Below are 14,639 nucleotides of genomic sequence, written 5' to 3' on the forward strand. Positions count from 1 at the left end.
TGAAGGCTTAGGAAGCTTCCTTCCCTGCACTTTACCGAGCAGTCCCTTCACCCCACCCTCGGAGAGGAAGAAAAGGGTAGCCTTGCCCGGGCCCAGTTGCCCCGTCTCCCCCTCCCATCACTGTGCCCCTGTAGACCGAGCTCTGTGTCCAGAAGGGAGGATAAAATTCTTCTTGTCGCACTTGCTGTTTCTCCTTTGCCTGACTCCCAGCGCTCAGTTTCTATTTCTCACCATGATTCTTCTGACGTGGGAAAGGTGAGGGGGCTGAGAATTACTGGGAAGAAGACAGCTGGGGGAGCCTGAGCTGGGAAGCTCATCCCACCAGCCTCACGCAGCCCCCTTTTCCTGACTTTTCACCACTCGGCGCTCCATCCTGTCCTCCCCCTAGTGCCTTCTGTGACCCTTCCCCACTCCCAGGATGGTTGGGTTCCTGCCTGGAGCCCCTTCCCTGGCCATGCATCCTTTTGTCGCTGTGGCCTTATGATAAGGGCGGGGCTGATGGAAGCAGTGCTTCCTTGCACTGGGTCTGTGAGCCCATGTCTGGGAACTCTGTGTGCAGTGAGATGCTGCCAGGCCAGTACTTCTGTGTGGCCAGCAGCAGCCTCTGGCCCTGAGGTCTCCTGAGACAGGAGGCCAAGAAAGGGTTGCCATGTCGGCTCCGGAGACTAAATATTTCCTCCTACTTCTCCGCTTCTGATCACTGGTGATTAAACCTGTGTGTGTGTGTGTGTGTGTGTGTGTGTGTGCGCGCGTGTGTGTGTGTGTGTGTGTGTTGGGGAGAGGGTGGTGTCCTTAAGAACACAGTGGGAGAGGTGGGGTCAGAGGCAGGATTACTTGACCATCTTCAGGGAAAAATGAGATTTGGTGTGTGCTTATTGGGAAGGGGCTCAGCCAGCCTTGTTGTACATGCTTCTCGGGGTCAAACTTCAGACTATTAGGGGTGGCATTCAATTTAAGTTTCCTTGGGCAGCAAGGAGGCCTTGGCCTGTCAGAAATCATAAACCTGTGAAACTAGGTTTCCCTTTCTTTCTCCCTCCCTCCCTCCCTCCCTCTCTTCTCTCCGTCTCTATCAAACGTTGCCAACTACTACCAGATATTCATTGCTACTTAGCAGCAGTCACATCTCTTGTTCAAAGGAAGAACATGTAGTTTGCTTGGTGGTACATATGGATCAGGGACTTATGACCAAAGGAAGTGGGTAGGTGGGATAGGATTAGATATCAAACTGTTTCTCAGGGACAGTTATATACTTTCTACCACTGCTTGCCTCTGGTCCTTCTGTGCCCGCTCCAGCTTCCATCCCCAGAGCCACCGGTCTAAGGCTGTGACAGTTTTACCTCCATACTTGATGTGAGCTGAAGTTTGGTGAGGAACTGTCACCGCTTGGAAAGCCAACAGCGCCCACAGCATGGGAGGCGTATAAGGCCAAGTCAGAACTTTGAGTGTGTTCTCTTACAATCACTGTTAGGTCTGCTGGTTAGGTGACGCCCACCATCCTAAAGCATAGCACATCATTCATTGTGTCATTATTATATAAGTAAATTATGATCAGAGTATAATGGGATATAGTCTATGTTATAGCCTATGTTGTCTTAGTTTTCACAGAGGTGCCCCCTCCACTAGTTTTTACAGATGTGACACACACACACACACACACAATTACAAATTAATGGATTTCCTTTGACAAAATCAGGAAACCCTTAGTAAGGACACTGAGGTTACTTGATATTTGAAGCAGTAAGCCTAATTGGCCTTTAAATTCATTGATGAGAGTGAATTATTAAACTTTTATAATGTGGATTTTTAAGCATGTTTGGGCCCCAGGCCATATTTATTTTTAAAATTGTATCTTTGTGCTAGGTTCCATAACAGCCATGTCCCCATATGAAGAATAACAACTAAGCTGCTGACTTAATTTTAATGACTTTTCTTGCTTTATCATTTTTCACAGTGAAGGAAGTATTGACTTAAGAGTTTTTAAAGAAAAAGTGAGTAGTTACAATATTGAGAATGTCTAGATTCCTGTGTTTTATCTTTATATTTAGTTTAAATCTTGCAAATAAAAATTGGAACATAACCAAGCATTAATTGAGCAGTTTCTGCCCAGAAGCTTATTATCCAGCTACTTCAAATGACTTTAACTAATTAAAGCATAGTCATAAACCAAGAAGTCAGCAGTTGAGACTTCTGATTCATTGAAGCAGTTCTCATCAGTTGAGAAACTAAAATCCATGCATTTTTCTACTATGGAAAAAGACCTGAGGCCTTCATTCAGAATTTATTCACTTAATTTTGCATGTGATTATAGACCTTAATTATCTGATTTATCAGATGAGAAGCTGTTTAGAAGCTGTCATTTTAGAAATTGGAGGCAACTAAAGTCAGGTACGATAACACTGAAAGACTATCTAGCCTGATAGAAAGACAGGAAGCAGAAAAATGACTGTTCTTTGTAGTAAAACACATCATGTTGTAGTGATTATAAAGAAAAATTCAGATTATGGTTTTATATATTCTGCCTCAGAAGGCATAGAAGCATGCCTTATGAGGGCCTTTTAAAATTTAACATTGTTTAAATAAAATTAGTTTTATAACATAAAGCACTTTTCTTCATATATTATCATCTGTAGAACCCTGCACTTGAATTGTTACACATGAATGATATCGGTGTAGATACATCTCACCCTAGGAAGCTGAGAGAGGACAGTCTTATGCCACAGGTTCTCAAACTCTTCCAGGCAAGATCCCTATTCAAAGGAGATTCCGACTTGGAATCCAGATGGAGAACAAGGCAAGGAAGGGGTATTCTGGCTTTGACAAGTGCACATTTGTCCCTTCCCACTATCCCCAGTGACTCCGTAGGAGCCTCAAGGAGCCGTTGGAGCTCTGCAGGCCCCAATGCAGAGCACACGGTCAGGCACAAGGCTAGACCAGGGCAGGAGTTACTGGTAAGGAAGGAGGTTTTTCAGGCGGCCTTAAATAAGCCCATCAGTGGTTGCTACCATGAGAGTGTTGCTTTGCTTGCGTGCAGTGAAATCTACTAGGGGTTTAGTGGATAATGGGTAGAACGAAATCAACTCCTGAGCGTCACTATAACTCTTGAGCAACAGGACTCACTCAGGAGCCCCGTGCATTTGCTGCGGGTGGTGCTAAAGCAGTGATCCCCACCAGGAGATCCGGAACAAACAGGAGAGCAACAATAGTTTGCTCCTTATGGGCACTTAGCTCACGAAAATATTTGCAAACATAGAATTTTATTACTGTTGCCTTGAGCGATGCTGCCATTGCTGGTGCTGCTACTAGTACTTGTCACTCTTCTTACGCGGGCCTCTCACTGTTGTGGCTTCTCCCGCTGCGGAGCACAGGCTCCAGACGCGCAGGCCCAGCGGCCATGGCTCACGGGCGCAGCTGCTCCGCAGCATGTGGGATCCTCCCAGACCCAGGCACGAACCCGTGTCCCCTGCATCGGCAGGCGGACTCTCAACCACTGCGCCACCAGGGAAGCCCTTGTCACTCTTCTTGTTCTCCCTCCCCATCTCCCGCCCCTTCCCCTTCCTCCCCACCTCCCGCCGCTTTCTTTTTAGTAGTAGAGCCAAGACACTTTTCAATAGTGTAGCTAGGTGCTTGGGTTTCCCTTATCCTCCTTTTTGGCAAAATCAATTGATTGCCAAGCTTACGTAAGGTTACCGACCATGTTCTTTCCTCAGGCAGAGGAAAGCCACGAGTGACGAAAGCGTTTGCAAGCAGGCTACCTAAACCTTAGTCAGTGGGTATCAAGACGATGCGTGTCGTTGCTGCGGTACTGACTGCAGCGTTCTGAATGCTTGGCTGGTGGCTGGTGGCACTGTGGAGACTCCGTGTTGAATGGGTAGAACCACCAAGGAGGCGGGAGGCTACAGTTTCTTTCCTGATTCTGCGCCTTCCAAGGTGCTGGTTTGCAGTCCTTCCAGACTCCTTGGTAGCAGCCACACCTCCATTTTTGGCTTAAAAATCCTATCTCAGTAGGGGAAGCTGAGTCTTGTGTCTTTCTTAAGGACGGGGACTTCGGGCCTTTCACACTCGGATGCTTTGATGGGCTGGGTCACAGACTGGCTTTGTTATAATAAGTTTCTTTCAGTGCTCAAACCCTCAAATTATTCCTGCAGATCCGCCTTTTAGCCTGTTCTCCATAGAGAGACTTGAGCATTTGTGGCTCAGATTTTTACATGGCACCGTCAGCATTGAATTGAGATTTCCACCCCTTTCTCTCTCTCCCTGCTGCTTGTTTTTTATTGTTAGAAAAAAGATCAACCTCAGAGAATATTTTTATTGTGAATTTTAACTGGTACTGACTGTCAGGGAGGCCAAACTGTGCATGCTTTTAAGCACGAGCCTGCTATCAGACTAATTGGCCCTGCTGTGCTCTAATTATATGACCTTGGGCACATCCCTTGCTGGGCCTGTTTTCTCATCTGTAAAATGGTAGTAAGAATAGTATCTATTTCTTAAGGTGGTGAGGATGAAATGAGTTCCTCTCTGTGAGGTGCTTACAAGAATACCTGGCACGTAGAAAGTGCTAAATTCACCTTAGCTGCTTTTGCTGTTACTGGGCTACTGCTGCTATGATGATGATGGTGATAAGGATGGTGACTCGTAAAAGTTAAATTCGTCTTCTTACTTTCCAGAAGATTTGGGCAGAAACCAAGTAGCTTTGTATAGATTTGTGCTGGGAATAAAAGTCCAAGGGGATGGCCCCTTGAAATGTAGATTGTTTGGCTGTAGGGAAACCATGCTTGTTTTGAACCTAGACCCTACCCCTTAACTATTAGAGTAAACGTGAAAAAAAAATAGGATAATAATGCCTACAATGTTAGGTTATGAAACTAAGAAAAAAACAGAATAAAGAGCTTGGTTCATAGTATATACTCAGCATACAGCAGCTAGTATAATTCTGTTTTAAAGAGAAAATCTTAGGCCACCCTCAGTCACGGATATGAAGGTACTTGGTAGGTCAGAGTACTGTTGCGGAAGTTTGTCCGATTATTGAATGTTTATGATGAAGTTTTAAATTGGTTTACGTTTGCCTCATTTATGTATACTCTATTTACTACCAGGGAGCTCTTCAGAACAGACCGTTAACATTTCTTCTTGTCTTTTGAATTGTCTGTTGTAGAAATCAGCTCTCAGGAGGAAGTGTGCGGTCTGTAAGATCGTCGTCCACACCGCCTGCATCGAACAGCTAGAAAAGGTGAGACAGCGCCACCTGCTGCAATTTTTGCTACCCTGCCAGTGTTTGGACTTCAAAGACCAGGTGTCAGTTTCCATTTTCAACTTTTTGAAAACAATGCTCTTTTAAAAACCTGGAAGTCCAACATTATCACCAGACTAATAATGAAAGGATGGAAGGACAATGCTTAAGTTTCATTCACTGTATTGTTTGCTGAGGTATTATTTGATATCATTTTATGTTGACTCTCAGGAAAAGGAATAATAAGGTTAGAGAGAAAAGCCTCACGTGTACTCATTTTCTTCACAATAACAAACGTTGTTATTCACCCATGGGATTTTCCACAAGATGTTTCGTATTAAAGAAAAAAAATTCCATAGCTCTTTAAAATCATTGTTTAGACATGTCTGACCTTTGTAAGTTTACTTCTTTCTAAATTGGCTGCAAGGGCGAGAGCCCGGCCAGAAGCTGAGTTCCTTGCTTTGAGCAGCGTTCCCGCTTACACAGCATTAATGTGTGGGAGGGGCTGGAAGTGACATTTCGGTGGTGTCTTTCCTCCAGAGGAGGTGGATCCTGCAGAGTCCATTTATCTGTCATCGGGGCCAAGGGAAAGGCTCCAGTAGTGAGCTCTCTGCTGTCCTCTTCCTTCCATGCCTCCTGCCCCTTTTCCACGTGGGATTCTCTGTGCATTATGTATCTTGAGCTGCCATGTGTAAATGTATTGAAATATTTTAGTCCCCGGGGATATTCATTTAGTTTTACGGACACAGTATCAATTGTTGCCAAGTGATATTTTGTGGGAATGACTAGTAATATTTTACAATAATTTTTTTTTTTTTTTTGCTGTCCCAACTCCATTTACTCATTTCCTACTTCATTTCTACACTCCTTTCACCTTATCAAGTAGCTAAAGAAGATGTAAATGTATAGGGAGACCTCCGCATCTAAAAGTAAGGGAGTGCTGAATGCTTGAAGAATAATTTCGTGGATTTTCTGTGAATCATCTTCATCATATTAAAAATGTCTCAAGTTTATATTTTCCTACTTTTAAAATCTAAAACACAGCTGGATGATTTCAGCTGCCATATATTTTTCTTCTGCCTCTTTATTATCTCAGTTTCTCAAATTTATGGCGTAAGAGCATTACTGTCTAAAGATAACTTTGATTTCATCAGTGAGACTGAAGAGTCATGGACTGAAGATAACAGGACCGCTTGGGATTATCTAAGGTGATGATTTCAAAAGACTAAGAATAGTGTAAGACTATGTTCCTTATTCTTTGAGGTTTTTCTTTTTTTCTGTAGTCTCAATGTCTGTCACTGTTGGTTTTTTCAGGTAACTCATTCTAGTCGGGTGCTTATCTCTAATATAATACACTGTTCTTTTTAAATGACAGATTAATTTCCGATGTAAACCAACATTTCGAGAAGGGGGCTCAAGATCACCGAGAGAAGTAAGTATATCAGAGCTCTAGTTCAAATACCACCTTTTATTTCCCATTGATTCATTGGATTCATAGATATTCAGTAGGGATTAAAAAAAAATGAAGTCCATCTCCCTCTATTCCACATCAGTTTCTTTTCGATACATCAACACATACGATCAATAAAATCCCCAAGTCTCTTCAGTGTGTGTCTACTGCCCTTTCTTCTTCTCACAGAATGTATTGGGGAGCTAAGGTCTTATTGAATGGAACTAGAGAGTAGGGGGAGGAGGAGGTGGTAGAATTGAAAAGATAAGAAAGAAATAGCATTTTATTGACTTTTGGTCCATTTTAATTCCTGGAAGAGGTGGCAACTAAACTGAGACCCAAAGGGATGATCTAAGTGAAGGGCGGGGGTTTAGCTAGGAGGTGAGTGACAGCCTTTGAGACAGAACACAGGCACACAGGCACAAAAGTGAGAGGATATATGAGGAAGGCATGAGACCTGAGAGATAAGCAGAGCTAGACCAGGAAGGCCCTTGTTAGCAAGGCTGCAAGTGGAATGTCTCATCATCATAGTAATTAGAGGGGGCATTAAACTGTTATAAGCAGAATATATTATTCTGGCTACAGTGTGGAGGGAATGCCATATAATTCAAGCAATATTGGAAGCATGGAGAAAAAAATTGAGGAGCTCTTCTCCTAATCTAGGCAAGAGATAGTGGTGATCTGAACTAAGAGTAATACTGAGATGGAGAAAATTGGAGAATGTGAATTTGAAGGAAACAGAATTGACAGGAGATAGTAATTGATTGGATTTTGGACACGAAGACAGGGGAGCTCGGAATAAACAAGGGTTCTTCTCTGAGAAAGCAATTAGATGTTGGCAAATGAGTTGCTCTGAGGATGGGGTAGGGAAGTAATGAGTTCAGTTGTAGAACTCTCAAGTTTGAGGTGTCCTGAGGCCCCAGCTGGGAATGCCCAACAGAAAGCTGGGTGGGTAGACGAGCTTGGAGCTTATGAGGAAGATTGGGCGCTAGAGGTTAGACATTGGTGAATTGTCAGCATATCGAGATAGTAATTAAAGCTACGAGAATAGATGAATGAGTGGAATAGGAATAGAAGACGTCTGAGTACAGAGGTGTTAATGACAGTTAATGAAAAAAGACACTGTGAAGAAGAATGATCTCGTTGTTACTGAGTAATACAAGGAGATTGGGAGAAAACATGGAGAGAGAATAGGCTGGCGGTGGAGGTTTGGAGAGAGATGAAAATATCAAGAGTTGTCCCTGTCAACTGTCCTCTCCCACTGTGCTTGTCTATTATGTCAGCAAGAGGAAAGTTATGGGTCATATGTAGGGTGAGGAAATCTAAGAAAAATGATAGGGTTGTTTTACCCTCCATGTCACCCAAGTGCACTATAGCAGTAGTCAGGAGATAACTCAGTGACAGCTCAGATGAAGGAGAAATTTTATTTAGGACCGTAGAAGCAACCGCTTTGAGTTTTTAAGATGGACTGTATGAATTTCTAACCAGGGAATCCATATGTCTACCTTTGGTTCCCTGTCCTTTAATCTCTCTTTTTCTCTCTGGATAGATAACTGTAATTGTGTGTGCAATTTTCTAATGCAGGGATTTTTTTGGGTGTGTTTTCAGCCGCTGTTATTATTTCTCTTCCATGAAGCCAGACCCTTTATAAGTGTTTTCAGCGCCTTCCCTTGTCTTCATACCAAGGACTTGCTATTTCTTCCATTCCTACATTTTCAACTTCCCACCTTCCTTCTAGATTACTTCCATCATCATAAACATGCTCTGACAGCTCCCATCTTAAAAAACCAAACAAACAAAAATAGTCCTTCACCACCAACTGTGTCTTAGCTGCGGCTCTGATTCTCAGCATTGTGTTCAGTGCTAACTTCCAGAAAGTGTTAACTACGTTCATTGTTGCCAGCGTGTCCCCTCCTAGGCATTTTAACCTGTTCTGATCTGGTTTTTACTCTACCTGTTCACTGAAATTGCTTTCTTAATGTTGCCAGTATCTCCTTAACGCCAAATCCATTAGAAAATTTTCTGTTCTCACTCAGTCTTGCAGATGTGTTCGAACTACTCAGTATTTCATCCTCCCTGAAATGCTCTCCTGTCATGACATCTTTCCTAATGTTCCTCTTATTTCACTGGGTAGTCCTTTCACTGCTCACTCCCTGGTATTCGCTGGGCTTAGCACTGGACCATGTTCTGCCTACTGTTGTTGGGAGAGCTCATCCAATCCCTTGGCTTTACATATCATGTCTGGGCTGACGATAGCTAGCTTTCCATTTCCAGCCCACACTTGGAGTTCCATTTGATACGCCCGCTGAATGTATCACAGTCATCTCAAATATAATACATTACAAACTAAACTCTTTATTTCCATCACCATAAAAACAATCGTTTTCAATTCTTTGGTACCTCAGAAAATGAGATGACTATTGGCCCAGCTCCTTGATCGAGAAAATGGGTGAGGGGGGGGTCATAATGATTACTTTTCTCAGGTACTCCCCACAGGTAGTTCATTTGCCAACCCTATCAATTTTATTCATAAAATATATTTCAAACGATCCATTTATCTCCATTTCTGTTGTCAGCACCTTAGACTAAGACACCAGGATCTCTCACATTTTTTTTTTTTTTTTTTTTTTTTTTTGCGGTACGCGGACCTCTCACTGTTGTGGCCTCTCCCATTGTGGAGCACAGGCTCCGGACGCGCAGGCTCAGTGGCCATGGCTCACGGGCCCAGCCGCTCCGTGGCATGTGGGATCTTCCCAGACCGGGGCATGAACCTGTGTCCCCTGCATCGGCAGGCGGACTCTCAACCACTGCGCCACCAGGGAAGCCCTAGGATCTCTCACTTTTGACCACTACAATAGGTTCTCCAGGATTCTTTAGTTTCCCCCTTCAATCCACCATGATTTGAGAGACTCATCTTTAAAAATGAACGTTGGATTATATCATTTTCCAACTTAAAACTCTTCAGTGGTTTCCATATCGTTTAGAGGAAAACCATACCCTTGGCTTTGCATGAAAAGTCAAAAGTCCTGCAAAGGCTGGACCCAGCCTACCTCTTCCAACCCATCCAGCTACCACATGGAGTTTCTTTCAGTTCTTGAGTCATGCATCCAGATATTCCTCACCTTCTGATATTTGTGTGTTTCATTGCTGTACTGGAAATCTCTTTGCATGGCTAGCTCTTTCTTATAGTTAGACCTCAGTTCAAATATCAGCCCCTCAGAGGTCTTCCTTGATGACCACCTCTAAGTAGGTTAGTAGGTTGCACATTGTTCTTTATCAAAGCACCTTGTTCTACCCTTCAGAGCACTTTGTATGTCATAATTATTTATTACTCATTTGCTTGTTTGTTGCCATCCTCCTATAGCATAAGCTTTGGGGGATCACTCGTGAAATTTGTCCCAACCTCGTTGTACCAGGCAGGATGCAGAGGATGTGATCAATGAATATCTTTTGACTGACTGAATTTATAAAGGGGCTAATTTTTCCCCAAGTGTCTAAGAACTCTTGGTCTAAGTGGACAGTTTGGAGATGATACTTATGACAGATTATGACCCATGGAGGTTCTTAATTAAGAGGCCTTAGGTAGTTTACTTAATGGAAATGAAAGGAGCAATCACTTTAGAATTAGTTTGACCTGGGTTCAAAGGACACCTCTGCTTCTTTTCCCCTCGATGGTGTCTCTAGGGCTGGGCTCTGGAACAGGGCTATTAATCACCGTCCCCTAGGCTTTGTGGGGTGCCTGATACATGGAAATGTTTTAATGAATGTTGTTTGGACTCCTCTAAGTTGAACCTTTCTGGCTGGACCTCAGTTTTCTTAGAGATAAGCTGCATGGATTGGGCTGTAATTGCTAAGATCCTTTCAAAGGCTCTGTGAATAATACTATGAATTAAACTGGCTGTTTCTGAAAATAATTGAACAATTGTGTTATGCATTTCTGCTAACAATACTGACTATAAACCCTGAAATAATGGATCACCGAGATTTTAACACCCATAAGTAATAGCCCTTTCCTTACCCAGTATTTGAAGATGCTATATGAATAATTCAGATTATTGATGAACAATAACAAGATGTTATGGTGTCAGCAGCCTTGCTTTGCTAGCTTAACAGCAGTGAATCAACACTCATATTTGCAATGTGAAGATCCTGAGTCTAATTTCATTTCAATAATTTAGGAGATATAAATAATAGTCAAAAGGAAATAGTGTGAAAAATTTAAGTGTTTGGGAAAGAAGGATGATTCTACAGAAATGGTTTTTTTTCCCCTAATTGATAAAGACAATGGATGATCCTTCAAAATGGTAACTACACAATTTAATTGTCAGAGAAATTCGGTTGAGAATTTCATTCAATTCAGCACACATTTTTTGGCTTTTACTTTGTTCCAGCTATGTTTAAGCAGCAATAGAAGAAATTTATATCAGGCCTAAGAAGACCTCTGAATACATGGATACTTGACATCTCAAATCAGGGCCATAGATTAGAGACAATTACTCAGTTTCTATAGTAGTGCCTTTGTTTGAGTTATTTTATCTGGGCCTTAATTTCCTACCTATTTCCTAGGAAGGATGGTATTAAAAATAGTTAACAACTTGCAGAGTCAAATATTTAAATAAAAATTTTAAAATGTTCTCTTTTATTCCTTAAATAAACTAAACTACGTGGTATTATAAACCTGCTTTTACCAAACGATGTATGTTGCAGCAGAAATGATTCATTGTCAGTCTTATAATTTCTAAATAATTGTTGATTTGTTGAAACTGCTGCTTTAGTCTTTTGATTAGAGCTGTCACTAGCTAAATAATTCCATGAGTCAGCCGTGATTTCTCATAGGTAATTGCATCAGATTCTTCCAATGTTTCCCTCCGTAAATTCTTAAATTGAGAGTCATTAGGTGATTTATAATCTCAATAAGCAGAGAATTTCTCTTAACTTCAATGATACTCTTCATTCTCCCTCAGCTTCTGCTAAACTAACAGCAATTATAGTAAATTTTTCTATCTCTCATAATCCTGCCTGACATTTTTATGTATTCAATATTTCCACTACTGACTGTCATTGAAATCATTTATTGAAGGAGCCTGAACCTGATCTTTCAGAGCAGAGGAGAGGTGCTGCAACACAGAGCTGCCAGCCTGCCTGGGTCTGAATCCTTGCTCTGTCCCTGACATTTGAAGTCGCCACTCTATACCTTAGTTTTGTCATCTGTAAAATGAGGACGGTAATGATAATTCAAGTCAAGCCCTCGGATAACATGCCCTACAATGATGTTAACTGGGATAGAGTACAACTAGCAGTTGACCCCAGGCCTCCCCAGCCCTTATTCTTAAACAGGCAGTGGGCTAAAAGTGCTTCTCACTTGAGTGGGTGGAAAGCTGGAGCGGTCCACTTCATCTGTGAACTAGAGAGATGGAGGGTCCAATATCATCATCCCCAGTAGAGTTTTTTCACTGACCTGAAGGTATGGACGCTGATAACTGAGCAGGTTTCTGGACTTGCAGCCATAGGCCCCCAAAATTGTTTATATTGATATTTAAGCTTGGACAAACAACTACCATCAGTGGGGCACAGCCCAGTCTTCTGAGTTTGTGGGAGAACCCAATGGCATCGCCCCAGTAACATGATTCATTTTCAGAAGAGAGCTCCAGAATCTTGGAGACCTGCTGTGCCCGAAATTAACACTCTAGTTGCTTAATAATGAGGAGGTAGGAGTGGGCTCCAGTGTTGGGGGGCGGGGGGGCGGTGTATGGCATCCAGACAGGAGCCAGGGGGATGGTAGGGGCACTAAACTGCAGTTTATCAACCAATATAGAAATATTTCAATATTTTACCAACTCGGGGTTTTACTAGTTCTTATCAACTAAACAGCACCTATACTCATGAAAAGTCTCATGAAAATTAAAATTATTATTACATGTAAGGCATTTTAAAAAGTGCCTGACAGTGTTAGTAGTCAAGAAATGTTAACTATTATTATTAGCTTCTTTCTGAGAACAATGTAAGAATTGTGTCCTTGTTTCATTGAACTGCCACAGTGCGAAAAGCAAGATAAAAACTAGACTAATTAGTGGGACCATTATGCTTTTTTATATCTTATTATAGTTAAAAGACCATTATTCCTCCAGGATCTTTGTTTAGTTTCAATTTAAACTGGTTTGACGTTACGAAGAGAAATAGAGGTGGCACTTTGGAATTGATAATGCTAATGCTTGTTAGAGGTATCTTTGTCACTCTGAATTTCATGCCTTGATATAACATCTTTTTTTCTCGACACTGATCTGTCTCCTGTGTCCCTCTGTACTTAGAACAATGCCTGGATAGTAGGCATTTGGTAAGTATTTGTTGAAAAACTGAATATATGGTAAAGGGCCCGTGAGCCATGGCCACTGAGCACAACGGGAGAGGCCACAACAGTGAGAGGCCCGCGTACCGCAAAAAAAATTTAAAAAAATAAAGGGCCTATTTTAAAGGGAAAGTATGGATTGTGGCCTGACAGTACGCATGTTAATTTCAGGTAAAGTATGTTTTCTCAGAAAAGGGCAGGAGAAAAACATTAGCAAATATTTCAGGTGTATTGGCCTAAGAGAGATGAGTTGTATGGAAGTTATTAGGGTTTACCGGTACCATTAGGCCTGAAGACCACCTTCTCTCTTGTAAAGTATCCCAACAGCTGGGGTGACGGGTGCTTCTATTTGGGAGGAAAAGGACCTTCCATGTTTCCTACAGCTCAAGCCAAGAATAGACCTTGGAAGCTGATCTCATTCAGGTTATCCAAGGACAGTTTAAATACAACCTCATTGCAGAATTTCGCGATATGCCCACATCTCTTGTCTCTGTCATCAGTTTCCTTCAGCTTTTCTCTTCCTTCACTTTCGCTAGTGAAAAACTGTCACCACGTAAGTCCCGAATCAGGAGATCTGTTTCCTTCTGAGAATTTAATTTCTTTAAGTTCTCTGACTCCAATGTTTAGTACGGTACCTGCCTGGCATTTATAAAGCATTAAATACATATTTGTTTAAAAAATTCGAGGTCTTTGTCCTTCTCTCCTTCACCTTCTCATTTCTTTAAGGATATTTCTTTTACCTGCCTCAGTTACCCACCCTCCCCCACCCCACCCCCCCGCCCCAGCTCAAGGTCACAAATCTGCACAATGTTTTACTAGACGGAAAACAGAGTAACGGGAATTCATTATGGCCGTTCGTTACCAGGAAGCCGCAGAGGGAGGGCATGATTAATGGTTTCTACAGATACGAAAGGTCACTGAGGATGGAGACTTGGCTTCATTTTCCCAAGTGGGTTCATGTTTATTGTTAAACAAATCACACATACACATATTTGTTTTTGTGCTTAGACGGGCTTAGACGGTTGTTCGCGGAAATCTTTATTCTTAAAACATTAAAAAAAAACCCTAACATTGGAGTTCGGGAATTGAAACATGTTTATTTACTTTTGTTTTCCCACAGAATTTTGTGCGTCATCACTGGGTACACAGGCGTCGGCAGGAGGGAAAATGTAAGCAGTGTGGTAAGGTAAGGGGCCTGCACCCCACGGTCATCGCAGGAGGCTCCTCAGGCCTTGGCAAGCACCCAAGGTAGATGCGTCCAGTCACCCGGATCCAGGGCTCAGGACGTCCCTTCCTTTCCCAAAGGCCTCCCTTCTCTAGGTCCCCTTCCCTTAAGAGGTGTCTTATTTGTTCTAGAACTCACTCAAGAAGCAGTGGTCTCCATACAAGGAATTAGCACGTTTTAAGAGAGATGGATGGACTTTGACAGTGAATTTCATTGTGGATAGTTTAAAAAAAGGATACTTCCTATTTTGTTAAAACTCCCTCCTGAGGACTGCTGGCCCATCATACTTCTTTGAACACCAACAGAAAACCAGTAGGTTGATGAGCGATACTACTCGTGTTGATATGTTATGGTTGAGCAGAACTGGGTAGAAGGACAACATGGAAGCAAG

The 14,639-nt window shown here is 42.3% G+C and overlaps 1 protein-coding gene across 2 annotated transcripts in view; it reads left to right on the plus strand.

Annotated features, from left to right (window-relative positions):
- Positions 1-14,639, plus strand: part of DGKI (diacylglycerol kinase iota) — a 452,138-nt gene that overhangs the window by 188,328 nt on the left and 249,171 nt on the right. For both annotated transcript variants that reach the window (XM_030759800.2, XM_022580220.3), the window contains exons 4-6: positions 5,153-5,227; positions 6,603-6,659; positions 14,144-14,209. In XM_030759800.2, the coding sequence (XP_030615660.2) occupies positions 5,153-5,227; positions 6,603-6,659; positions 14,144-14,209 (198 nt within the window). The remainder of the gene's footprint in view (positions 1-5,152; positions 5,228-6,602; positions 6,660-14,143; positions 14,210-14,639) is intronic.

This window comes from Delphinapterus leucas, chromosome 9, assembly GCF_059928025.1.
Source record: "Delphinapterus leucas isolate spDelLeu-1000000601 "Yukka" chromosome 9, BTC_Dleu_Yukka2, whole genome shotgun sequence".
In the NCBI taxonomy this organism is placed as follows: domain Eukaryota; kingdom Metazoa; phylum Chordata; class Mammalia; order Artiodactyla; family Monodontidae; genus Delphinapterus; species Delphinapterus leucas.